The following is a 26,034-nucleotide window of genomic DNA, read 5'->3' as shown; positions in this document are numbered from 1 at the left end:
ATAGACATAGAGGAATTCTGTGGATTTCATCATGGGGGTGCTGTTAGTGTAAAATGCCTATAGGAAAGCATTTCATTTTTTACAACATTTTGAAAGTTTCATAAGTCCACGGACACTGATCTGTGTCCTCTGATCCACAAAACTTCGGAGGAAAAATGCCACTCAAAGCATAGCTGATAGTTGTCGTAAAGCGGGACTGGTTGGTTGCTGTGGCGACACTGTGTGGCTCCTGCAAGACGCTGAAGCTAAAAGTAGCATGTGGACATTGCAAACTTTTAGAGCTCTCAAGTTTTTAAAAGAAGAATTTTGATTTTGCAGCATGTCTGTGTCACGGAGCAACATCAGACAGAGGGAAGATGTGAGAAAGACTGTCTGAAAATGTTTGATAAGTTCAAAGATCCGTGGAATTGTCGCTGGCTTCATCAACACACCTGAAAGATAAACGGGAAAAGCGAACTGTGCCCTCAGGAAACATAAGATTTTTTTCTCTCCCTGGGAAAATAAACATTGTGTTGTTCAAACAGGATTTTGGACAAGATTATGTGACTTTTGTTTCATTAATCTAGACTTTCTTCATTGGAAACAGACATTGTGGCTTTGAATGGATTTACACAAGAATGTAAATGAGTTTCTATTAATGTAGACTTTTTTCATGGGGAAAAACACTGTGGCTTTGAGTGGATTTACAGAAATTTACACAACAATGTGACTTTTTTACTATAAGGTATGTTATTAATATTTTACCATGATTTTCAATAGAGGTGCACCGATCAGGATTTTTTAGGCCGATCACCAATCACTGAAATTTTGATCGGCCGATACCGATCAAGTACATATTTGGATCATGCCCAAAATAAGAATATAGGTCTAATGTATAGGACTATTTTTGCATTAAAACTTAATGATGAAAACAAAAACATGCATTCAAATAAAGACACTAGAATAAACTGCCAACTTTTGTTTTATTACACTGACTTTGTTCTACCAGCAAGGTTTTCTTTTCCATGTTTCATGTTGCTCAGGTTACAGCCTACAGAACGTTGAGAATGTAAAATACAGCCCTCATTCTATGGGGTTAAAATTGTCTCATTAATATTTGTAAATGCACACAGGGTGATCTACAAATAATCATTGATTTGCAAATGTGTTCAGATATCCACAAATGCAAATTTCATATTTGTAACTTGTAAATTGTTGTATTTGCAAATATAAAATGTAATTTGTAAAAAAAAAAAAAAAAATTACATTTGTAAAACTGGAAATTGTATTTGTGAATTGAGTTTCAGCATTTGTGGATCACCAATTACATGCATTCATCGCTTTCCTCTGTGACATAATTTTGAGACATTCTTTTCGCGAAATCCACAGATCCACAAACAAATGCATACTGATTCACAAATACACACTCACGCACACTGGATATCCACTAGATGGCAGTGTGGTTCCATTCATTACACAGCAGTCTATTTAGATCTCTCAGAGCCATTTGACTCATTTTGACTTCTGATATGAGCTGGACGGACATGGACTACATTAGATGATGGCGACTGCTCTCCTTGTCCGTCCAGCTCATATCAGAAGTCAAAATGAGTTTATGTCACAGAGGAAAGCAAAAACAAAAATAAACAAAACGGTGTTTCACTTTGAAGTTATTAATTCATACTGGACTCTATCATTCTAACGTGACTCATCAGAAAGCCGCGCAGCGTTTGGAGCTGTGTGAACAGAATGGAGGATGATTCTCGTTTCTTTCTCGCAACAAGACAGGAGTCCCAGTTAGTAACTTTAATCCGCACAAACATGACTCACGATTGACATATTCAGGGATGAAAGTGGTGAAAAACAAAAAAAGCTAAAACCCAAAATTACCCCCCAACACCACCCGCACGAAAATGTTTGAATTCTAGAAGCTCTGAAATGCAATCTGGGACTATTCCAGACGATAAACTGGAGTGAGTGCAGCATCCATTTAGGTGAGAAAAAACAAAACAACTTTCCTTATTCAAATTCATTCCAGTAGTATTCTGCTCTTACTAGGATGCAGCAGTTTTCTAGTTTGGCAGATAGTTCTAGAGAAAATCACTGAAGAAATTAACACATTAAAAATATGGTTTGACCGAAACAAACTGTCATTAAACTTAAATAAGACAGGGATGAAATGGAGGTGTAAGAGTCACTAGGTGTTCACAGGAAACACTTATTTATTTCTGTATGTTCATTGTTAGTTGCTATTATATATTTTCTGTTGTGTTTCTATTCAGGTTCTTTTTGTCTCTTTCTCTAAAATTGTATATAATAAGCATTAGATTATTAATATATAAACAAAAATAAATTTAAGAAATATTACAATTTGAAAACAAATGCACCCGAACGTGATGACAGCTGCAAATGCGTAATGCTAACTTTTAACATTGAAAATGCCATAGATATGCTAACACGTTAGCATCGCTCCCGTTTTTAAGTTATAAAATACATCAACTGTTTCAGAAGACCATAACAGGTCGGTTTAACATAGAAAAGGTAAATAATACTCACAGACGTATGCTCTTTAGGGTTTTAGTGGGGGAAAATTAAGCGAAAGAAAGAAAGTATAAACGAAGCAACAGATCGAAGCATTGCTTCAATCTGCGAACCACTGCTTCGATTGGTTCAAGGTTCAGAGCAAAGCCGCGCTGCAGAAAAGTTGATCACGGACCCGCTGCAGGGTCTGTAATCAATGTAGAGAAATTATAATTTTCCTGACAAACACCCCCCAAAACAACTGCGCACTGTTGTGATCAGTCCTTTTGATCGGTGCATTTTGCCGATCACCGATCAAACCGATCAAGGCGTGATCGGCCGATAATGATCGGTGCTCGATCGATCGGTGCACCTCTAATTTTCAAAATATTCTCCAAGCTTTAGCTGTGGTTTTTGAAACACGTTAACAGTCTTTTCAGTCTTCATGAATTTCATGTAGTTTAACTGTTCTGAGTTGATGCATAATTTGGTTTACAATTAAAAGGAAAATCATTCCAGGTCCTACTTCCATGTCATATTCTGTTATTTCAACATTATCATTGACAGTTTAAATGAAAGGTTGAGTCTAGGATCATTTAAATATGCACTTCTTTTGAGATTTTTTTTTCTTCCAGTAGATGCTGAAAATGTACCATTAGATACAAAATTAATTTGGTTTCTCGGGCCCCACAGGCCCTAGACCCCGGCTCCTGGGGGGGCTGTGCCACCTAGACACCCTGCAAAATTTCATATTTCACAATTTTCATTTCACAGCCCTGGATTTTAAATCTATCATAAACATAATTTTCCTGCTACTCATAAGAAGGTAAGAACATGCAACTGTTTTACTAAGCTATTACAATATAAACACTACAAATAATTACCTTTAAGACGGCTGCAATGTGTTCTCTGAGGAAAAACGCAGCAGCTGGAAGCTATTAGGGGTGTTTTCAACAGCTAACTTGGAGAAAATGATTAATCCGCTGTGAAATAATTATTTTATATATGCAGCATCCAGCGCACAACACATGGCATCCTGTGGAACAAAGCGCGGCGCCCAGCTGGGAACACAGAGGGTGGGATCATCATGACGATGTGCATGCAAGTACGCGCATCAAAGTCGTGCAAGTGTCAGGGCACCTTAAGTCATGCGAGATTGACACACTACTGAGGATGTGCATTGAGAATGTAACGACCATCCGTTGGTCCTTTTTAAACTACTGCAAAATTTCTTTGACATCATAAAGAAATGCACGAATGTGAGCCAAACTCGTGTGCAAAACTATTTGCAGGCTCTGCTAAGCTGGTGTAACTGAAAATATTGAGAGCTTTGGCAGTGTTTTAGTCAGCATGACAGACTGTTTTGAAGGTGAACATGTTGCGACCTGAAGCTCTGACGTTGCAGCGGCTTTTCAGGATCAGAGAGGACACAAAGTACAATTGCCATATTGATGCTGTGTGTCAGGTTTGTGTTAATCCTGAGTCCTGTGTGATTACAGGATACACATCAGGATCCTGAAGATTCAGTGGGTGAAGATGACTCTCTGCCAGCCTGCAATGTAAGTCCTGTCTGTTTTTTTGCTCCTTTCAGATATGCACTTTATTCCACTGTCGACTGTGTTGTCATGTGTAAAATGATTGCAACTACATTTTCCACAATGTCACATCAACCAGTTCTTTCAGGAGCACATCATAAGTTATATTGTCTTTAAATGGGTGTTCCACAAATTACATAATGGGGGCTGCAGGCGCAACAAAATCACAACAAATTTAGGGGGGTCTGGTACCATGCTCCCCCCGTAAAATAGTGAGAAACAGTGCTATTAGGTGGCTTTTGTTGTCTTTATGTGCAAAATATTTTAGAAGGACTTGTACTATAACCAGTAATAATAATATGTAACTGGGTTTCACTTTGACACTCACTCACTTACACTATGAACCTCATTTGTCAGATGAGACCAGTAATGTATTTAATGATCACAGGCATATACCAATATACGAGGTCTGTCAATAAAGTAATGGTCCTTTTTATTTTTTCAAAAACTATATGGATTTCATTCATATGTTTTTACGTCAGACATGCTTGAACTCTCGTGCGCATGCGTGAGTTTTTCCATGCCTGTCAGTTACGTCATTCGCCTGTGAGCACGCCTTGGGAAGGAGTGGTCCCGCCCCCTCGTCGGATTTTCACTGTCTGGAAATGGCGGAATGATTTGGACTTTTTTTTTTCCCATCAGAATTTTTTTAGAAGCTGTTAGAAACTGGCACCTGGAAACCATTCGAAAAATTTATCTGGCTTTCGGTGAAACTTTTACGGGCTTCACAGAGAATAAGGACTGTTACTACAACTTTAAGGACGCTCGGCGCACCGCGCTCCGAGCTGCGACGACGCGGCACAAGCCACCGGACCATTTCTAAACGGATGGCTCTGTGGATACGAGACCGTCGTGTGCTCTTTCTCTGGTTATCACAAGAGCTGGACATCAGCCATTTTCCGGCAGATTTCACTTTAACAAGAGATTTTGTCATGGAAAGTCGCGCGTAAAGACCGATTCGCTTTGGAAGCGAGACAATGGAACACCTCCGTTTCGGCGTGTCAGAGGACAAGTTTGGACATGCCTATCTCGGCTTTCAGTGCTTACCAGTCCAGTAAGTATCAGAGAAATTGTGGAGAGCTGGACATGTCCAAACTTGTCCTCTGACACGCCGAAACGGAGGTGTTCCGTTGTCTCGCTTCCAAAGCGAATCGGTCTTTACGCGCAAAGCCTCCGCGTGGCTTTCCATGACAAAATCTCTTGTTAAAAGTGAAATCTGCCGGAAAATGGCTGATGTCCAGCTCTTGTGATAACCAGAGAAAGAGCACACGACGGTCTCATATCCACAGAGCCATCCGTTTAGAAATGGTCCGGTGGCTTGTGCCGCATCGTCGCAGCTCGGAGCGCGGTGCGCCGAGTGTCCATAAAGGGGTCCTTAAAGCTGTAGTAACAGTCCTTATTCTCTGTGAAGCCCGTAAAAGTTTCACCGAAAGCCAGATAAATTTTTTGAATGGTTTCCAGGTGCCAGTTTCTAACAGCTTCTAAAAAAATTCTGATGGGAAAAAAAAAGTCCAGATCATTCCGCCATTTCCAGACAGTGAAAATCCGACGAGGGGGTGGGACCACTCCTTCCCAAGGCGTGCTCACAGGCGAATGACGTAACTGACAGGCGTGGAAAAACTCACGCATGCGCATGAGAGTTCAAGCATGTCTGACGTAAAAACATATGAATGAAATCCATATAGTTTTTGAAAAAAATAAAAAGGACCGTTACTTTATTGACAGACCTTGTACAGTAGTATTAAGAATAATAGTAGTGCTATGTGACTAAAAAGATTAATCCAGGTTTTGAGTATATTTCTTATTGTTATATGGGAAACAAGGTACCAGTAGATTCAGTAAATTCTCACAAATCCAACAAGACCAAGCATTCATGATATGCACACTTTTAAGGCTATGAAATTAGGCTATTAGTAAAAAAAGTAAAAAAAAAAAAAAAAAAAAAAAAAGGGGGTGTTCACAATAATAGTAGTTTGGCATTCAGTCAGTGAGTTTGTCAATTTTGTAGAACAAACAGGTGTGAATCAGGTGTCCCCTATTTAAGGATGAAGCCATCACCTGTTGAACATGCTTTTCTCTTTGAAAGCCTGAGGAAAATGGGACGTTCAAAACATTGTTCAGAAGAACAGCGTAGTTTGATTAAAAAGTTGATTGGAGAGGGGAAAACTTATACACAGGTGAAAAACATTATAGGCTGTTCATCTACAGTGATCTCCAATGCTTTAAAATGGACAAAAAGAAACAGAGACGCGTGGAAGAAAACAGAAAACAACCATCAAAATGGATAGAAGAATAACCAGAATGGCAAAGGCTCACCCATTGATCAGCTCCAGGATGATCAAAGACAGTCTGGAGTTACCTGTAAGTGCTGTGACAGTTAGAAGATGCCTGTGTGAAGCTAATTTATTTGCAAGAATCCCCTGCAAAGTTCCTCTGTTAAATAAAAGACGTGCAGAAGAGGTTACAATTTGCCAAAGAACACATCAACTGGCCTAAAGAGAGATGGAGGAATATTTTGTGGACGGATGAGAGTAAAATTGTTCTTTTTGGGTCCAAGGGCCGCAGACAGTTTGTGAAACGACCCCCAAACTCTGAATTCAAGCCACAGTTTACAGTGAAGACAGTGAAGCATGGTGGTGCAAGCATCATGATATGGACATGTTTCTCCTACTATGGTGTTGGGCCTATATATCGCATACCAGGTATCATGGATCAGTTTGGATATGTCATAATACTTGAAGAGGTCATGTTGCCTTGTGCGGAAGAGGACATGCCCTTGAAATGGGTGTTTCAACAAGACAATGACCCCAAGCACACTAGTAAACAAGCAAAATCTTGGTTCCAAACCAACAAAATTAATGCCTCGCAGATGTGAAGAAATCATGAAAAACTGTGGTTGTACAACTAAATACTAGTTTAGTGATTCACAGGATTGCTAAAAAAGCTGTTTGAACATAAAATGAGTTTGTAGCGTCACAGCAGATGCTACTATTATTGTGAACACCCCCTTTTCTACTTTTGTTTTTTACTAATAGCCCAATTTCATAGCGTTGAGTGTGCATATCATGAATGCTTGGTCTTGTTGGATTTGTGAGAATCTACTGAATCTACTGGTACCTTGTTTCCCATGTAACAATAAGAAATATACTCAAAACCTGGATTAATCTTTTTAGTCACATAGCACTGCTATTATTCTGAACACTACTGTAAGCTGTTTAAACTTCCCTTCAGTGTGGTGTTATTATTACTCTGCCTAATGTAGTTGAAGGGTGGGAATGCTTTAAATCTTACTGTTTGACAAAGTTTTCCAGCCAGTTAAAAGCACAGTAATACTAAAGTATTACTTCTTAGCTTCTTGTTTTGAATTCAGCCTGCGAGACATGCTTCAGTTCAAAGCTTTGAAGAGTGCTTCAACAATTCTAAAGAGTACTTTGCACTAGAAAGCCACCGCAGTTTACAGCATAGAAATCTACTAACACAGTGGATTACCTAACATTACCTTGATAGCTAATGTTGTCAATCAGTAACTAGGTATTGTAGCTTAAGGTGCCCTGACACAACCATGTTTTTGATTCACGCAACAGCACGACCTGTGTCGTGATGATCCCACTGTGTTCACAGCTGGACGTCGTTCTTTGTTCTTTCGGCTGCCACGTGCTCTGCGCTGGATGCTGCGTATATAAAATAATTATTTCATGGCGGATTAATCATTTTTCTACAAATTGACCGTTGAAAACAGCTCTGATCACTTCCTGAATCACAGAGGAGGCTGAAGCCGGAGCCGTTTGCGCACGCGTGCACCTAACAAGCTGCAGAAAGCATTTTGAGCCGTCTAAAAAGGTAATTACTTGACTTGTTTACAATGTCTTGGCTTGATAAAACAGTTGCATGTTTTTTTCCTTCTTGTGTGCAGCTGTTAAAGTAGTTATTTTTATGTTTATAACAAATTTAACTGCTTGTTATAATACTTCAGACGAGCTGCGCTCTGATGCGATCTGCTGATGTCACCACTCGCTCTATTCACTACTTCTTTACTCCACTTGATGACCTGCACGTCGTGTTGGAGATGAGATCGCGCCACATAGTACGACATTTGTGCGTGAAAGATTTTTTTGAACATTTCAAAATTCTCTCTGCGCAATAGCACACACTGGTGCCCCTCTGGCGTCCTGTCTCCACCAGTTAAAGATGAGTTTACTCTCCAGCACGACACATCACGACACAGGTCGTGATGTGTCGTGAATCAAAAACATGCTCATGTCAGGGCACCTTAAGCTTAGTTTGGACCGGTCAGTAGCCGGTGGCTTTAAGTGGCATACATGACGACTCTGCCGGCTGCCACCATGAGGGAACACATTGTTAATCTTTCTTTGACGCTCATATCTGCAGAAAACCAGCCTCAGGAAATGTGCTAGATTACAGCATCACTAGACCAAAGAAGGACAACTGCAGCAGGCATCACTGCATTCAGGTGCTGCTTGCTTCTTAAAGAGTTTTTGGATTTAATTTAGTGGTAAACTTAACTTCAGTATTACTCTCGCTGTTACAGCAGTTACAATATTCTAACATTGGCTTCACTCTAATTGCTAACATTAGTCTGGTGTGCATAGAGCTATGTACAGTGTCTCTAATTTTCTCCCTTTGAGTGGCACTTGAGGTGTTTGGCCAAATTGTACGTGATGGAATCTGTGCTAAATACAATAGGCCTGAGTGGCATGTCCTGTTTGTGGATTTTGGGCAGTCCATAGATGCATGGAGTGGCGTCCCCAGGGTACAGTCGTACCCTGTAGTATGCCTGCCTGTCGATGAGTCCCTCTTTCTCCAGGTTTTGGAGGTAGCTAATGATTTTCTTCTTAATTTGTGCTGAGCCGCACATAGCAGCACGGTGAGGCCCTCCTGCCCCAGACCATTCACAAGCCATGCAGAGTCTGCACTCAGGAGAACTCTGTGTCAACAGCAGCCAGGTGTGAGCCCTGCTTTACATGATCTTGGTGAGAAGGTCTTGTTATGGTTGACAGACTGTAGTGACTGTAATGGCAGAATGATTCCTGAAATGTTACAGCCCTCATGTTGGCTTTTATTCATTCCCCGCTTGTGAATGGAGGTTTCTGCTAATTTTGCTCAACATTCAATTGTAAACACATTGAGCACTGTGTTTGTAATGACAGCGTCATTAGGTTCTAAACTGTGTGTGTGTGTGTGTGTGTGTGTGTGTGTGTGTGTGTGTGTGTGTGTGTGTGTGTGTGTGTGTGTGTGTGTGTGTGTGTGTGTGTGTGTGTGTGTGTGTGTGTGTGTGTGTGTGTGTGTGTGTGTGTGTGTGTGCTCGCGTACCCACATGCATGTGCGCCAAATACAAGCGTGGGTTTGTCTGGATATTACTGACAAGTAAACAGCCCTCTTACTCCCTTGTACCTTGACATCTTAAGTACACGCGCTCAGTGTGTGCAAGTCCACAGTTTTGCTGGCATTCAGAAAAGCAAAGTTGCTTTAAGATGAGATGACCAATGTTTCATAAAACTGCCGCCTACTCCTCTCAGATAATTGCCGGTATGAAAGCAAAGCAGAATGTGACTCGTTATTAAAGATATGAGTCATCTAAGAGCAAAATTCCTCCCTCTGATTCTTTTTTGCTGCTCAGTAACATCATGTATGTGGTGATTATTGCGTTTATAGGAGTTATTTTTGATTTTGTTATTGTTTAGTGACTCTTTAGGTAAACCCACACACTGACCTCCTCACGTCTTCAGTCATGCGCTTTTTTTTTTCTTTTTTTTTTTAAACTTCACACCATTATAAATGTTGATGCCATCTGTATTTTCTTCAAAATGGAAAACTGCTTCTAAAGTTGTCTCGTGGGTATGTGCATTTGGGGATCATTACTGGTGGAGGTAAGGGAAAAAATAAAGAAAAGCATTTGATTTTTCTTATTTTTTCTAGATAGTTAACATTTACTTTTTTCTAAGTTGTGACTTTTATTTACTAAACTCTTGAGTCATTGTACAGTTAATTGTTGTTTACTCAGTGCCCATACCAGTTGAGTATAAAAGCTTAGGTACCTTTGTGGATTAGCCAAGGATTGCTGACATTGACTTTGGGGATGATGCTTTGATCTTTGCAAAATCAATGGATACCCTGAGTGCAGCTCTAGGGAAGCTGAGTGGAGTTTAGTAGAGGACCCTCCTATTGAGTTTGTATCCATCAGTTTCATCTGACGTGTCATGGTCAACGACATCCTGAAAGGATCCCAATAGGTCTTTTGGTAGACATGGCTTTGTGTATCTGAGGGGGGCATATTTACCACTGTCAAGTTTCCACCCATTGTTTAGTGGTGAGGGGACCAGCTCTTTCTTATGAAAGTGAAGAAAGAGATGTGACTGGTAGTTAACTCTCTGCTCTTTCAGGTTGTGGAGGAATTCTTGATGTTGATTTCTTTCTGAGATTCTTCCACTTAGGAGCTCTTGCCTGTCCTAGTATCTTGTTGGATTTGTCATCGTATATGTACCGTATGTGGTTGACGATGACTATTTTGTATTCATGATCTTACCTGACTTTTGGAGGACTCTGAGCCTGACTTATTGAAATGATGGTGCTATCTTGTTTGTTACTATGGACTTGATTACTTTTTCAATGCTTTTGTAAATGGTATTTTAGCTGTTCTCTTGTACAAATGTGATTTGGTTATCCTAAACAATATATCACATAACATGTGTTTCTGTCATTCTTGAGGGGAACTACTGTTGGAATCTGGCTGCATGTGGTAGCTATCTTGGCCGCCATCTTGAATATCTCAATATACAGACAAGTTAGAGCCTTGGGACATAAAAACTGAACTAAGCATCATGAAAAACCCCATATTTGAGGTATTGCATGCCCTATCAGTATCAAATCTAAGCATAATAGGCCTACCAGTTTTTCTGTTTACCAAAGCCATTATGATGGCCATTTTGGATTTCTCCCTCCAGTGTTACATATATATTTCTTAAGGCAGAAATGAATTCCTTGACCCCAAAAACATGTATTCACACACCAAAATGAATATTCTAGGTCAGCTGAAAATGGAAATCAGGCACAACATAGATTTTTGGCAGCCATTTTGAATTTCGCCCCCTGGTGGAGTTAGCCCGCACTTTTGAGAGGGGCTAAAATCTTTTTTTTTTTTTTTTTTGGGCCAATCTCCAAGAATCCTTAAATTGCTCCCAGAAAATTGGTCACAAACTCAATAGGAGGGTCCTCTACTACTAGTTGGAGTGTCTGCATTTGCAGTTGTCCTGTGTCAAGACTAGGCATTCACTGACTTCTTTACTTGGCAATCAAAAGTATCTGTGTGGCATGAAACTGATTCATTTACGAGGTCTGTCCAAAAAGTATCGTACCTTTTTATTTTTTCAAAAACTATATGGATTTGAATCACGTGTAATTACATCAGCCAAGCTTGAACCTTCGTGCGCATGCGTGAGTTTTTCCACGCCTGTCAGCTTGGAAAAAAATTTTTAACACTCCTTAATCCGTGTGACGCCGACAGAATCTTCACCGATATCCAACTGAATCTATCGAATGGTTTCCAACTGCCTGTCTCTAACAGTTTCTGAAAAAAATTTCATGGAGCAAAGCAGCAGTCTCTCAGCAAGTTGTCAGACAAAAGAAATCCGACGGGAGGGGTGGACCAGTGCACACTCAAAGCCTGCCCACAGGCGAATGACGCAACCGACAGGCATGGAAAAACTCAGGCATGCGCACAAAGGTTCAAGCTTGGCTGATGCAATCACACGTGATTCAAATCCATATAGTTTTTGAAAAAAATAAAAACGTCCGTTACTTTTTGGACAGACCTCATATCTTGACTTTCAGTGTCTCTGAATGCCTGTGAACATGGCTGTGAAGAGCTTATGGAGTCGTGTGGTTGCTGGCATTCAGAGACACTGAAAGCCATGTTCATTTGGCCATATTTTGGCCTTGCTTTTCTGGGCAGTATGCAGCATGAAGGTGCCTCAGTCTTGAGGACTTTAGCCATTGGAAAAGGCCAAGTGGATGCCCACATTTCACCTCCCTGTGGCAGATAAATAGTTACTTGCAAGAGGTGAGGAATGGTGGGCTGGTTGTCTACCTGGTTGTTTTACAGGATCCGGGGTGGTTCTGTGTTGCGGTGCATGCAGTGGCCAGTGTGCCTGAAAACAAGAAAAATTTCAGTTACAAATTCCCAAAGTAATATCCTCGTGTGTTTTGTTTTGTACAAGTAACAGTCCGTAACCAAAAAAGATTTATGTAATTTATTGGATAATAAATAAGAGAAATTTATCACATGCAACAGTCATGAACTACAGAAATCTTTAATGATGTCAATGGTTGGCAATTATTCATGAATAGTTTCAGCAGTATAAACACAATGCAATATAGTTTATGGCTCTGTCTGACTGCTACTACTGCCATGTCTGTTAAGAGTCTGAAGTGACTGGATGTGGTTGAAATGACCAGAAATTTAAACATTACTGGTGAACTTTGCATGATACTTTGACATGCAAAAATGGGAAGGAGTAAACTGTGCCTTGATTAACTTGTATCTAATGTATTTGTGTTATTCATTTTTAGTTGCAGTAATACAACTGTAATTAAGATAATTCTGAGTTCCATGTAAGAATAATCGGTTTGTAAAATTCATGATTGGCATTTCCTCAAAGAATCAGTAGTAGTTACCATAGTAGCAAGCAATATGAAATTAAAATGATTAATTTAGTATACAATAGCATGATAAAATCTTATGCACCTAGTGTTTGTGGATGAATGTTTTTTTTTTCTTCATTAGTAAAGTTCTATTAAAGAAAGTAACAGACTCATTCAGATTAAAAAACGGTATATTAACATTGCAAGTGTAGATCTGTTTGATATCACAAAGACAGCAAACAGGTTAATAATCAATGAACAAATTCATTGATCAACACGATGTTGTAAAACCATGGAATAATTCACCCAAAATAAAATTCATTCTTAAATTAAAGATAAATCACAAGGTTTTTATATTTTCTTGTTAATGCTTAGTAACTCTCATATACAGCTGTCTGGATGTTACACTTGAAGTTATTAGTAAAAGAAAAGCACTTACCATGTGAACTGATGACTTCTTTCTACTAAAAATAAAGAGAGGTATCCAGCGGTATCTGAAATGGCAGGGGTGGTGGACAAGTGGTTAGTGTGCTTGGTTTCAGTGCGGAAGGTTCCCGGTTCAAACCTCACCCCTGCCACATTTCTCCATGTAATATGGTGTTGCGTCAGGAAGGGCATCCAGCATAAAACTTAAATTAACATGCAGGTCCCCAACTCAAATTTACTGTGGCAATGGCGACCCCAAGTGCAAACGAGAGCAGCCGAAGGGACTTAGTTTTTATTCCACTCTTTCCGAGCAGAAAGCTTTGGCTATGTGACATACTTTGGCCTCTAGTATTGGTTAGGGGTGCCACTGTACACAAAAAGTCAGTTTGGTTTATATTTGTGTTGTTTGTTTAGACGTCACGGGTCGGTAGGAGTTTGGTACAGGAGCTTTAATCTGAGCAGCACATCTGTGCTGCCATCAGACATGTTAGCATGGTCAGACAAAGTGAAAATGTAAACGTTCTTTTTTTGTAAAACATTTCTGAAATGGATTACATCTCTTGTCATTCACATTGGGATAAATTTAATTTGTTTTGTTGCACATTGTTGTCATTTGGAGCCAGATTCCCTTCAATATTTTGTCTTTAAGTTTGTTTTACTTTTACTCAAATGTCAGCATCTCAAAAAACTTCACTCTGTACAAATTTGAAATTATTGTACGAGGTCTATTAGAAAAGAAACCGACAGTTTTATTTTTTTAAAAACTATATGGATTTGAATCACGTGTGATTACATCAGCCAAGCTTGAACCCTCGTGCGCATGCGTGAGTTTTTTCACGCCTGTCGGTGACGTCATTCGCCTGTGAGCACGCCTTGTGGAAGGAGTGGTCCAGCCCCCTCGTCGGATTTTGCAGCCGGCGCGGCACGCCCGCCACAGGAAAAACACATCCGTTGGAAGCCTTAAGGACAAGTTGGAACATGCCCTGCTGTTAAACAATTTCTCAGATACTCACTCAGCTGAAAGCCACCAAAAGCCGCCTGGATTTTACAAATGGCTATCAACACGGAGGTGTTTTTCCTGTGGCGGGCGCGCCGCGCCGGCTGCGAGCCGACGCGCCAATCCTTCCGCACGTCTTTCATTAAAAAAATCTCCTTTAACAGTGGAATGTCCAGATAAACTGCTGATTCCGACCTCTTCTGAAAGTTCTCTGTTCTCTCACAACGTCCTGGGTCAACAGAGGCTTAAATTTGGAGGTTTTCAGCTTGAAACAGGATGACTACGTCGCCTCGGAGCGCTGCGCGACGTCCCGCTCCGTGGGAAGTCCTTACAGTGATAGAAACAATCCAAAATCTCTCATCAGCCGTTAAAATTTACACCGAAAACCAGCCGCATTTCTCGAATGGTCTCCACTCAGATGTGCCTCACAGTTCTTGAAAAAATTTTGATCAAGCACGGCGCCAGTCTCTCAGCAACTTCTCTGACAAAGGAATTCCGACGAGGGGGCTGGAACACTCCTTCCACAAGGCGTGCTCACAGGTGAATGACGTCACTGACAGGCGTGAAAAAACTCTCGCATGCCCACGAGGATTCAAGCTTGGCTGATGTAATCACACGTGATTCAAATCCATATGTTTTTTAAAAAAAATAATAAGGTCGGATACTTTTCTCACAGACCTCGTATGTAGTGGTTGCTATTTGGTGGCTGTCTCATTTGTGAAATTTTACACTAATTCATATAAAATCTCAATTTATAAGTTAGTGGTGTTTTTCTGTGTAAACTCAAATGCTCACTGATATTATCCTGGGACAGTGTTTTAACATGAACACGTATTAGTACACTTTCACTTTTAGGTTCATGTTTCGGAAGATAAAGGTTGTTGTTGTTGTCCATTCGGCTGCTCCCGTTTTTGTGTTCGGGGTCGCCACAGCAGATACAACCAGACCCGCATTGATATTTGGCACAGGTTTTACGCCGGATGCCCTTCCTGATGCAACTCCAGTGTTACCTGGAGAAACACACACAGCCGCTGGTGTTCCAAAGAGGTCTCCCATCCAAGTACTAACCAGGTCCTGCACTGCTTAGCTTCTGAGATCTGACGGGATCAGGCTTACACAGAGCAGATCGGCTGCTTTCGGAAGATAAAGGTAAATTAACTAATTCTATTTATATGTTCCCAAAGTTTCTGATTGGAATAATCTATTCACTCACTTTAACTGCCCGGCTCGCTGTTTTCTCTTTTCACCTCAGACACAGACTGCAGACTCAGGGGTTGGCCACGCCTCTTGCACTGAGGGTGGTCCCATGCATTCTGAACAGAGCATGGAACTAGAGTGACACACCGTCTGTGGAAATGAGATGAAATGTCAGTGACTTACAGAAACAAATAAGCACGTCTATAATTATACTGTGCAGACTTGTATCATGTACTCTGCGTGCGGTTCTGTGAACTGAACAGTTCAATACAAATACATATATTGTGACACCTCTGGTATTGTCTGTGAGTGAAGGATCCTCTCCAAACAAGATGCACACGCATGGTGAGAATGTGTGGTTTCAGGAGGTGGTCAGATGAAGTCTCTGTGTCATTCTAACGCTGATCTATTAATAGAAACATGAGGACAAGTTGACCATGTTGCGGGGGCTCGTCACTAGGGCTCAGATTAAGGATGCATTTGGGAGTTTTTCAATGCATTATGAATGGATTAAATGGATGCAGCAGATTCGCTCAACTTGACAGTGGGATGCTACGGTGCACCGTGATTACGTCTTCACCCAATTTGTGTTAAATATATGTAATACAACATTGTAAATAATTTGCTAATTGCATTAGTTCAAATTGCATTTTCGGAGCAATTTGGATAAATCGTTCAGCCCTAGTACAGATGGCATTCATTATTGTTGCAGTCTTTGAGATATTATTTTGAAAATTTATTGTGCCTTTTTCACAGTAGACCATTTTCTGACCTCTGTTTAAATAAAATGCATTATTTTTTCCTGTTGTGTTTTAAGACCTTGTGCCTCTTAACTGTACTTCAGAAAATAATTCCTTTACTATTTTGTTGTAAATATGAAAATAATACAGACTGCAGAGGGCTAAATTTGACTCCACCAACACTGCTCTGTAATGAAGAATTTATCATGATTTTGTGATACATTTTAAATTACATGTGGGCAGATTAGCAAACGGGCAACCCATCCTGATGTCTCTATTTGAATGAAACCTTGTGCTTCCTCCTTACTGAAAAGGTCTTCATGGATCAATGGTGTGTGTGCGTGCGTGCGAGCACGTGCATTATGCGTGTGTGCATGTACCTGAGAGGGCAGCTGCAGGCATTGATTTTTAAATGTAGAGGAGATGACTTATGGATCGACTGTACACTCATTACCTCACTCTCCAGTCTGACTGAGACACACACACACCTCCTTGTAAAGACAATATTTTTCTCACACCATGTGAAGAGTTTGCCTCTGTCTTTGTGTGGATGAATAAATCGCAGTGCTGTTGATGAGCGAGTTGGATTGTTCCACGGGCACCGGTGTGTGTGTGTGTGTGTGTGTGTGTGTGTGTGTGTGTGTGTGTGTGTGTGTGTGTGTGTGTGTGTGTGTGTGTGTGTGTGTGTCTCAGGTTAAATTGGGGAAATGAGGCAGGTTTGCATCACACTGCTGAAGGTCTTGAGTGGAACTGACACACATTCACAGCTCAGCACTCGTACAGAGACTTTGCTTATGATCAGACTCTGACATCACTAAACTACATTACATTCATGATGAGGCAATTTCACTACACCTCTAAATACACTGACTGGAACGCCATCATGCGGTGTCATGACTCGTGACATACTGACTATATTTTGGGTGTTTTTTTTGTTTTTTGTTTTTTTTTAAATCACTCATATTCACTTTAATACACAATTCAGGACTCACTGTGGAGTACAGTGCATTCACAATATTTTGGATCAGTACATGAAGGTGTACTTCTCAGACTGTGACAGGGGTTTGCACTCAATAGGAAAATGGTACACTGCATTATCAAGTTTTCTCTTTGTTTATGGTCAAAACATTTTTTATTGATTTCATTTACTTTATATCACAATTAGTGGTTCAGCTTCATGATGCTGATATGATAAATTTTAACAGTGACACATTCTTCACTGTCACACCTGTGTTTCGTGCTTATTTTGACACAAGGTCATTCCAGTGGTACCCAAGCATCCCCCGAAAGACCTGTCACCAAAGACATCAGTAATCAGTTAAGTGTCACAACCATACCGGCATCATTGTTACAACCCTCTACTATAAAGTGACTTGGTAAAACACACACGCACACGTGCACACAATAATTGATGCCCCCAGTGACATAGAAAATGGTTTCCAGACTGTAAGGAACATCACTGCTCTCTGAGGGACCCACAAACATTTGTTGCCATCTGCTGCTGCTCAGCTGTGTGCCAGTGTCTTTGTGTGTAATTGTGCACACCCCGTTCTCCCATCAGAGGGCCTAGGGCCCTCAACGTGAAATTCTGCCTGAAGAGGGTGTAGGCCAGTGCATGAGCATGGCCAATATCATGTACATCGGAATGCCAATTTCAATAAAATGTCTATTTTCATCACAGATAAAGAATATATCACAAATTGCTGACCTGATTGTGTCCATTTTTGTTCTTTTCACATTCATTAAATGTATTTCATGTAATTTAATTGCCAATTTTAATGGTAAATGCACTGCATTTATATAGCGCTTGTGCATCAGACGCTCCAAAGCAGTTTACAATATGCCTCACATTCACACAAACACACTCACACACTGATGTCAGGATGCTGCCATGCTAGGCGCTCACTACACACCGGTAGCAACTAATTAATTTAATAAAATGTCTATTTTCATTACAAATAAATAATATATCACAAATTGCTGACCCGATTGTCCATTTTTTTTTGTTCTTTTCACATTCATTAAATGTATTTTATGTAATTTAATTTAATGTCAGGTGGGCGCTTAACCAACTTTCTTCAGAAAAGGGGGTGGGCTGATGCTTGGCCCTGGGCCCTCCGACTGGCATATTTTTGTGAGGGCGCTGTACGCTGATCCTGGGTTCTTCATGAGGCCAGTGGAAGCCATCCACACCATGGGTGTTCCTTTTTGTCTCGTTGAGTTCACCAGGCCTCTCCAACCCTGCTCCTGGAGGGAACCTGTCCTGCATATTTTCCATGTCTACCTGCTTGAGTCACACCTGGTCAGTTAACATTGGTGTTTCCCAGCTCTTGATTGACTGAGTTAATTAGGCATGGGTGGAGTAGAAAGAGTTGTAAAACATGCTGGGCACGTGTCCTCTGGGAACAGGGCTGGAGAGGCCTCGTTTGGTGTATGAATGAATGAATGAATGAAAACTGTTTATTTCGAACATTTGATACAACAACAATTACAAGATAGATCAGTAAAGACAACAACAAAAAAGTTCCTACTGTGTACCCAACATGTCCGAAAAGGGGTAGGGTGAAGCATCAGCTTATTTATCCCTACCCCTTCTTCCCCACAACCAGTAATACCCTTTGCCACATATACACATAGATTCCTACACACCTAAACCGATATCAATATATATATATATATATATATATATATATATATATATATATATATATATATATATATATACGAGGGCTGTCCGTAAAGTATAGGTCCTTTTTATTTTTTTCAAAAACTATATGGATTTCATTCATATGTTTTTACGTCAGACATGCTTGAACCCTCATGCGCATGCGTGAGTTTTTCCACGCCTGTCGGTGACATCATTCGCCTGTGAACACTCCTTGTGGGAGGAGTCGTCCAGCCCCTCGTCGGAATTCCTTTGTCTGAGAAGTTGCTGAGAGACTGGCGCTTTGTTTGATCAAAATTCTTTCTAAACCTGTGAGACACATCGAAGTGGACATGGTTCGAAAAATTAAGCTGGTCTTCAGTGAAAATTTTAACAGCTGATGAGAGATTTTGAGGTGATTCTGTCACTTTAAGGACTTTTCACGGTGCGAGACATCGCGCAGCGCTCTCAGGCGGCGTCATCAGCCTGTTTCAAGCTTAAAACCTCCACATTTCAGGCTCTGTTGATCCAGGACGTCGTGAGAGAACAGAGAAGTTTCAGAAGAAGTCGGTTTCAGCATTTTATCCGGATATTCCACTGTTAAAGGAGATTTTTTTAATGAAAGACGTGCGGGCGGATTGCAGCGTCGGCTCGCAGCCGCCGCGACGCTCCGCCACAGGAAAAACACCTCTGCTGGAAGCCTTAAGGACAAGTTGGAACATCTCCAGCTGATAAACAATTTCTCATATACTCACTCCACTGAAAGCCATCAAAAGCCGCCTGGATTTTACAAATGGTTATCAACACGGAGGTGTTTTTCCTGTGCCGCCGCGCCGCGTCGGCTGCGTCCCGACGCGCGGACCCGTCCGCACGTCTTTCATGCCGACAGGCATGGAAAAACTCACGCATGCGCACGAGGGTGCAAGCATGTCTGACGTAAAAACATATGAATGAAATCCATATAGTTTTTGAAAAAAATAAAAAGGACCTATACTTTACGGACAGCCCTCGTATATATAAAATTAAATATATTTAAATTAAATTTCCCCCTCAGACTGCAATCCCCTGATCTGTTAAAAAACATATTTTTAATATTTGCTGGAAGTAAATTGTTTATTGCTTTATACACGATTTGTACTGTTTGAAAATGAACCAAGTCTGTGAATTTTAAGAATTTGGATTGTAAAAATAGTGGATTTGTATGATCTCTATAGCCAGTATTATGAATAATTCTTATAGCTCTTTTCTGCATTACTGATAGTGATTGTGTTGTACCTTTATAAGTATTACCCCATACCTCTGCACAGTACTGTAAATATGGTAAAACCAGTGAGCAGTAAAGAATGCGGAGTGAGTTGTGGTCCAGAATATGTTTCGCTTTGTTTAGAACTGAAATGCTTCTTGACAGTTTACTTTGTATATGTTTTATATGAGTCTTCCAGTTTATCTTATCATCTATTATCACCCCCAGAAACTTATTTTCATGTACTCTTTCAATATCTACCCCCTGAGACTTGTAACTGAACCTGTATGTCTGTATTACAATAGCCAAATAACATGTATTTTGTTTTACTTAAGTTTAATGATCATTTGTTTCTGTCAAACCATATTTTCAATTTTCCCATTTCTATACTGATCCTCCTCAGTAACTCCTGCAAATCCCCCCCTGAACAAAAAATGCTTGTGTCATCTGCAAATAATACTAATTTTAATATTTTGGAAACATTGACAATATCATTTATATAAATTAGAAACAGTTTTGGACCCAATACTGACCCCTGTGGGACGCCACAAGCATTGTCCAAGCATGATGATGTATATTCCCCCAACTTCACAAACTGTTTTCTGTTACTTAAGTAGCTTCTCACCCAGTGCAACACCAACCCCCTAATCCCATACTGTTCAAGTTTACTGATTAATATGTCATGATTGATTGTATCAAAAGCCTTTTTAAGGTCTATAAATATTCCAACTGAATGTAATTTGTGGTCTATGGCGTTTGTAATCTCCTCAACTGATTCTATTAATGCAAGTGATGTTGAACTAAGTGCTCTGAATCCATATTGACTATCAGTAAGTAATTTATGTTTATTTATGAATTTGTCTAATCTATTATTGAATAACTTTTCTAATAATTTGGAAAATTGTGGAAGCATTATGCAGGTAGGGATTTTGCCATCTGGATGATTCAGTGTTTAATTTTCCAGTTGACCTGAAGCATACTGCAGCAAAAAATCAGACTAGTAAAACCATGAACCATTCTGGGTGAGAAGGGCCATCTATATAATTTCATAAATTAATCTGGTGAGTTCACCTCTTCATTTAGAATCTGATTTTCTGTCACTTTGAGATAACCAAATGATTACATACCGTTGAAGTTGTGGCATTTAAATTTTACACTTCCTCTAGGTGTACATCAGTTATTGAAATTAGATTTAAAGTGCAGCTTTTCTTAACCTTGTTTTTGCAGAATTGCTGAGACTAAAACAATACTCTTGAGAGGAAGGGTTTCTTTCATGTTTGCACAGTGCTCAGTGACAATTCATTAATATTGTATTGATGCTTACCACAAGAATGGACAAAGCACACAGACAATCTATTTTAGGCCACTGGCTCTTGTGCCTCTTGCACTGCATGACCCAGAGAATACTGCTTTTATTCAACCACTCACAACCAACAATAAATGAGTGAAAGCCATCAACTTGCTTACCATTTTGCCTCATTATTAGGAGCTCCCTGGCAGCATGGTGGTCAAGTGGTTAGTGCACTTGTTTCTGGAGCAGAAGGTTCCTGGAGCAGAAAATTTCACTTTATATAGGCTTTGCAGGATTACATCAAAACTACTTCACAGGTTCTCACCAAATTTGCACCACAGATAGATATTAGGGCATGGAAGACTACACCGAATTTTGGAAGTGCTCTGGATGCGGATTGGCAGATGTCAGAAATCTCTGTTTGCTCTTGTTTCTAGATGATTTTCCCTGTGTTCACTCAACTGTTTGTTTGCATTGCCTTTATGTATTTTCCTACTCCCACTGTCTTTGGTGCACTTCTTGTCTTATTTTGGTGGTCACAGTTTCCTTGTGCATTTTGGTTAACTTTCTTCCTGTGTCGCTTCCCCAGGTATTTCCAGTTAGTGATGACCCTCACCTGCTTTCCGTCTGTGTGATTACCTTCTGTGTGTATTCGTACCACTGTGTTCCTCTTGTGTTTTGATTGAATATTTTACTTTGTTGCTTATTTCTTTCCCATTACTTCTAGTGTTTCCCACTGATTGTCTTTTTGTTGCCGACCTTTATTTGCCTCTTGTGAATGTTTGACCTTGCTTGCTCTTTGGACACTTTTGCTGTTGCCTCTTGTGTTTTTGACCTTTCACTGCCTCTCTGACCACTCTCCTGCCTGTTCCCTCATGGATACTGTAGCCAGCTGTGGACTGCTCTCCTGTGTATCAACCTTTGACCCTTCTCATGTGTCATTAAAGACTGTTTTTGAGCTTTCTGGTGTTATGCCTGCATTAGGACCCCAACCATCCTTCCCCTCATGACATCTAGAAGGACAACCATCTCTGCAGTAATCCACCAATCAGGAATGTATGGTAGAATGGTCACTCCTTTGTAAAAGGCACAGAGCAGCCCGCCTGAAATTTGCCAAAAGGACTCGCAGACCATGAGAAAAAAATAAATTCTCTGGTTTGAAGAGACAAAGATTGAACTCTTTGGCGTGATGTTAGAATGAAACCAGGCACCATCCCTGCATTGAAGCATGGTGGTGGCAGCATCATGCTGTGGGGATGTTTTTCAGTGGCAGGAACTGGGAGACGAGTCAGGATTGAGGGAAAGATGAATGCAGCAATGTACAGAGACATCCTGGATGAAAACCTGCTCTAGAGCGCTGTTGACCTCAGACTGGGGCAATGGTTCATCTTTTAGCAGGAAAGTGACCCTAAGCACACAGCCAAGATATCAAAGGAGTGGCTTCAGGACAACTGTGTGAATGTCCCAGAGCCCAGACCTGAATCCAATTGAACATCTTAGTGCAGCAGATAAGAGAATATTTAGAGGGGAATCCTGCAAATGGTGATAAAAGCATCAAATTTGGCAGAAATACTCCTCAGACAATTCTCTTTTGAAAAAAAAAACGATTGGCCACTTGCATTTTCAATCGGTGGTCAGGTAGGGGTCAATTGAAGAATTACACAGAGGTCAAAATTAAAAGATGCTCCAATCATATTGCAAAATATTCCACATTATTTGCCTGATCATAAAGATTCCAAAAAGGTATAGTTTTGACTATCTGTGACTGAATTCTATGGAGTTATGGGATAAAAACAGCAAGAATGGTGACAAAGGTCAGTTACATTTTGTACAGGGGTCAAAAGTTAAAGTTGCTCAAATTTTGGTAAAAAGTGATGCAAATTATTAGTTGAGTGAATATGGTTTTAAAAAGGAATAGTTTGCATCATGTATTATGCTTAGTTATCATGTTACAGGGTAACATATGTCACATGTCATAGAATACAATGGATGCCGACATTGTTTACTTTTACTTTGCAAACCAAGCATGCAACTCGGTCAGAACTATTCCATTTATTAATCCTATTAGCTCAACCTGTAATTTGCACCACTTTTTACCAAAATTGGAGCAACTTTAACTTTTGACCCCTGTACAAAATGACACTGACCTTTGTCACCATTCTTGCTGTTTTTATCCCGTAACTCCATAGAATTCAGTCATAGACAGTCCAAATGATACCTTTTTGTAATCTTTATGATCAGGCAAATAATGTGGAATATTTTTCAATATGATTAGAGCTTCTTTTAATTTTGACCTCTGTTTAATTCTTCAATTGACCCCTACCTGACCACCAATTGAAAAGTCAAGTGGCCAATCGTTTTTTTCTAAAGAGGAGTCTCTAAGGAGTGTTTCTGCTGAATTTGATGCTTTTATCACCATTTGCGTGATTGTTTCAGTTATCTGCTGCACTATCTCTGGGGAGATCTGAAAATGTCTGTGTACCAATGCTCCCCATCCAACCTGATTGAGCTTGAGGGGTGTTGCAAATAGGAAATGGGCAACACTGCCCAAAGATAGGTGCACCAAGCTTGTGGCATCATATTCAAGAAGACTTGACTGTAATTGCTGCTAAAGGTACATCACCACAAAAAAGTACTGAGCAAGTGGTGTGAATACTTATGTCACTTTCAATTTAATTAGCTTATAATGCGCCAAATCACAGCAAATCCGTCTCAAGGCATCTTACATAAAACAATTCAACATAAAATTTAAATAAATAATTAAAAATTAATTAAAAAAATAAATACATAAATAAAAACAGAAGTAAAAGAATAAAACAGATAAAAAATAAAAACTATTCATAAGAAAGAGAATAAAAATAGGTTTTCAGTCTTGACTTAAAAACCCTCCTCTTCTTCTGATTTTTAGAATGGGCTGAAATCACTGGGTGTCATCACTCTTGGTACCTCCCACTCGTTGGAGGGTGTTTTGAGCACCTGGGTTGACAAACAATTTTGAACACTTGGTCCAGCTGAAGCTGCAATATGACGAAGGCCTTTGGCCGAAACGTTATTATGTAATAAAACAGCGGCAGGACATCAATATTTTGAGTGTGCTATGCTTTTTCTTATTTGAGATACTGCATGCAGCCATATTCAATAAAAATATTAATATAAGTTACTTTGTGAAGAAAACTTAGACAAAGTAACATGAGGCATAATCCAGCCAAGCACAGAGAGAAATCCTGTGTGTGTGTGAAGCTGCAGAGAGACGTGTCTGTGTAGGGAGGGGTGGGCGCTATCTGTGACTGGCCAATCACAGAGCATGTAGACAGTCAGTCAGCCAATGAGAATTTTCCTTCAGCACAAGCACAGATATTGATGAGTTTTATTCAGATCATACTCGTGCTTATCAAAAATGCTTTATCCGTACCGTAGCTACTCTCATCCCTAGTAGCTGCTGATAAACCAGCCATTACAGGAGTACAGTTTGATTGTTGGAGGAAAAACGCTACACCTACAGTTGTACAGAAGTTTGCATACACCTGTCACAGACAGTTATTTTATGGTGTTATTGAGCATTTAATGTTTTCATTGAACAATTCAGTTCCTGGGTCAGAAGAACTGTTCAACTTGCATTTTTAATAGCATAATAATAATAAATTGGTGCACAAGTTTTAATTTATTTTGGGTTTTCTGATATCAATACAGTGTCAAATCTATACATAGTGTCACATCTGTCTGTATCTTTGAAATTGGGGCTGGAGACAGCACTTGTAATATTTGGATGCTAGGTTTGGAGAGAGGGAGTGTTTATTGAGGCCTGAGTGCTTAAAATGGAAACCTCCTCCCTGCCCATGCTGACTAGAGTGCATATTGATGGTGAGAGTGTGTGTGAGTGTGCAAGAGAGAGAATATTGATGATAGGAAGCGGTGTGAAGCAGGAGAGGGAAAGTGTGTGTGTATTAGAGAGGTTTGGAAGAGAAAGTGAAAACAAGATTTGCACCACTTCTAAGTTTAGTTCTGCCAAGATCCATTTTGGTGAATTCTTCTGTTGTGGTGTGTGTGTCTGAGACGGGTGGTGGCCTCCCACCTTTGTGCTGTAAATAAGGCATTGTGGGTGCTGCCATTGTGAGGTCACAGGGTAATGATGTAATCTGTGCAAGTCGGCACCGCTTTTCCTGACTGCATCTCCTTCCAAGAACAAGCAAATTATAGAGCACTTGTTATAGGGCTCTTATGGATGTCCTGTGTCATTTTTGTCACCCCTGAATTTATTGGAAGTTACAATTATTCATTTAAGATTTAACAATTTTTTTTTCATTCTTATAATGACTACTTGGCACAAAATTGAACAAAAGTAATTATCAAATATTTCTACGTCTTTTGTTATCTGTGAACAGTCACGAGACATGAACCACACAATTAAGTCCATGAACATTTTGTTACTGCTTGTTCAATTTCCAGTGTGTGTATTCTGTCAACTAGTCTATCACTGTGAAATTAGGAGACTTCATGGCTTCTATATTTGTGTGAGTGTGTATATACATTTGTATATAAAAGTTTGGGCACCCCTGATAATTTTCATGATTTTCCTTTATAAGTCATTGGTTGTCTGGATCAGAAATTTCAGTTAAATATATTGTATAGCAGATGAACATACTGATATTTGAGAAGTGAAATGAAGTTTCTAGTATTTACAGAGAGTGTGCAATAATTATTTAAACAAAATTAGGCAGGTGCATACATTTGGGCACGCTTGTCA

The 26,034-nt window shown here is 40.0% G+C and overlaps 1 protein-coding gene across 3 annotated transcripts in view; it reads left to right on the top strand.

Annotated features, from left to right (window-relative positions):
• LOC117508307 (ribosomal protein S6 kinase alpha-3) overlaps positions 1–26,034 on the top strand; it is a 166,082-nt gene that overhangs the window by 48,386 nt on the left and 91,662 nt on the right. For all 3 annotated transcript variants that reach the window (XM_034168034.1, XM_034168045.1, XM_034168025.1), the window contains exon 2: positions 3,999–4,058. In XM_034168034.1, coding sequence (XP_034023925.1) covers positions 3,999–4,058 — 60 coding nt within the window. The remainder of the gene's footprint in view (positions 1–3,998; positions 4,059–26,034) is intronic.

The sequence above is a fragment of the Thalassophryne amazonica genome, chromosome 1 (genome assembly GCF_902500255.1).
Source record: "Thalassophryne amazonica chromosome 1, fThaAma1.1, whole genome shotgun sequence".
NCBI lineage: Eukaryota > Metazoa > Chordata > Actinopteri > Batrachoidiformes > Batrachoididae > Thalassophryne > Thalassophryne amazonica.
This window is presented reverse-complemented; position numbering and strand designations above follow the sequence as displayed.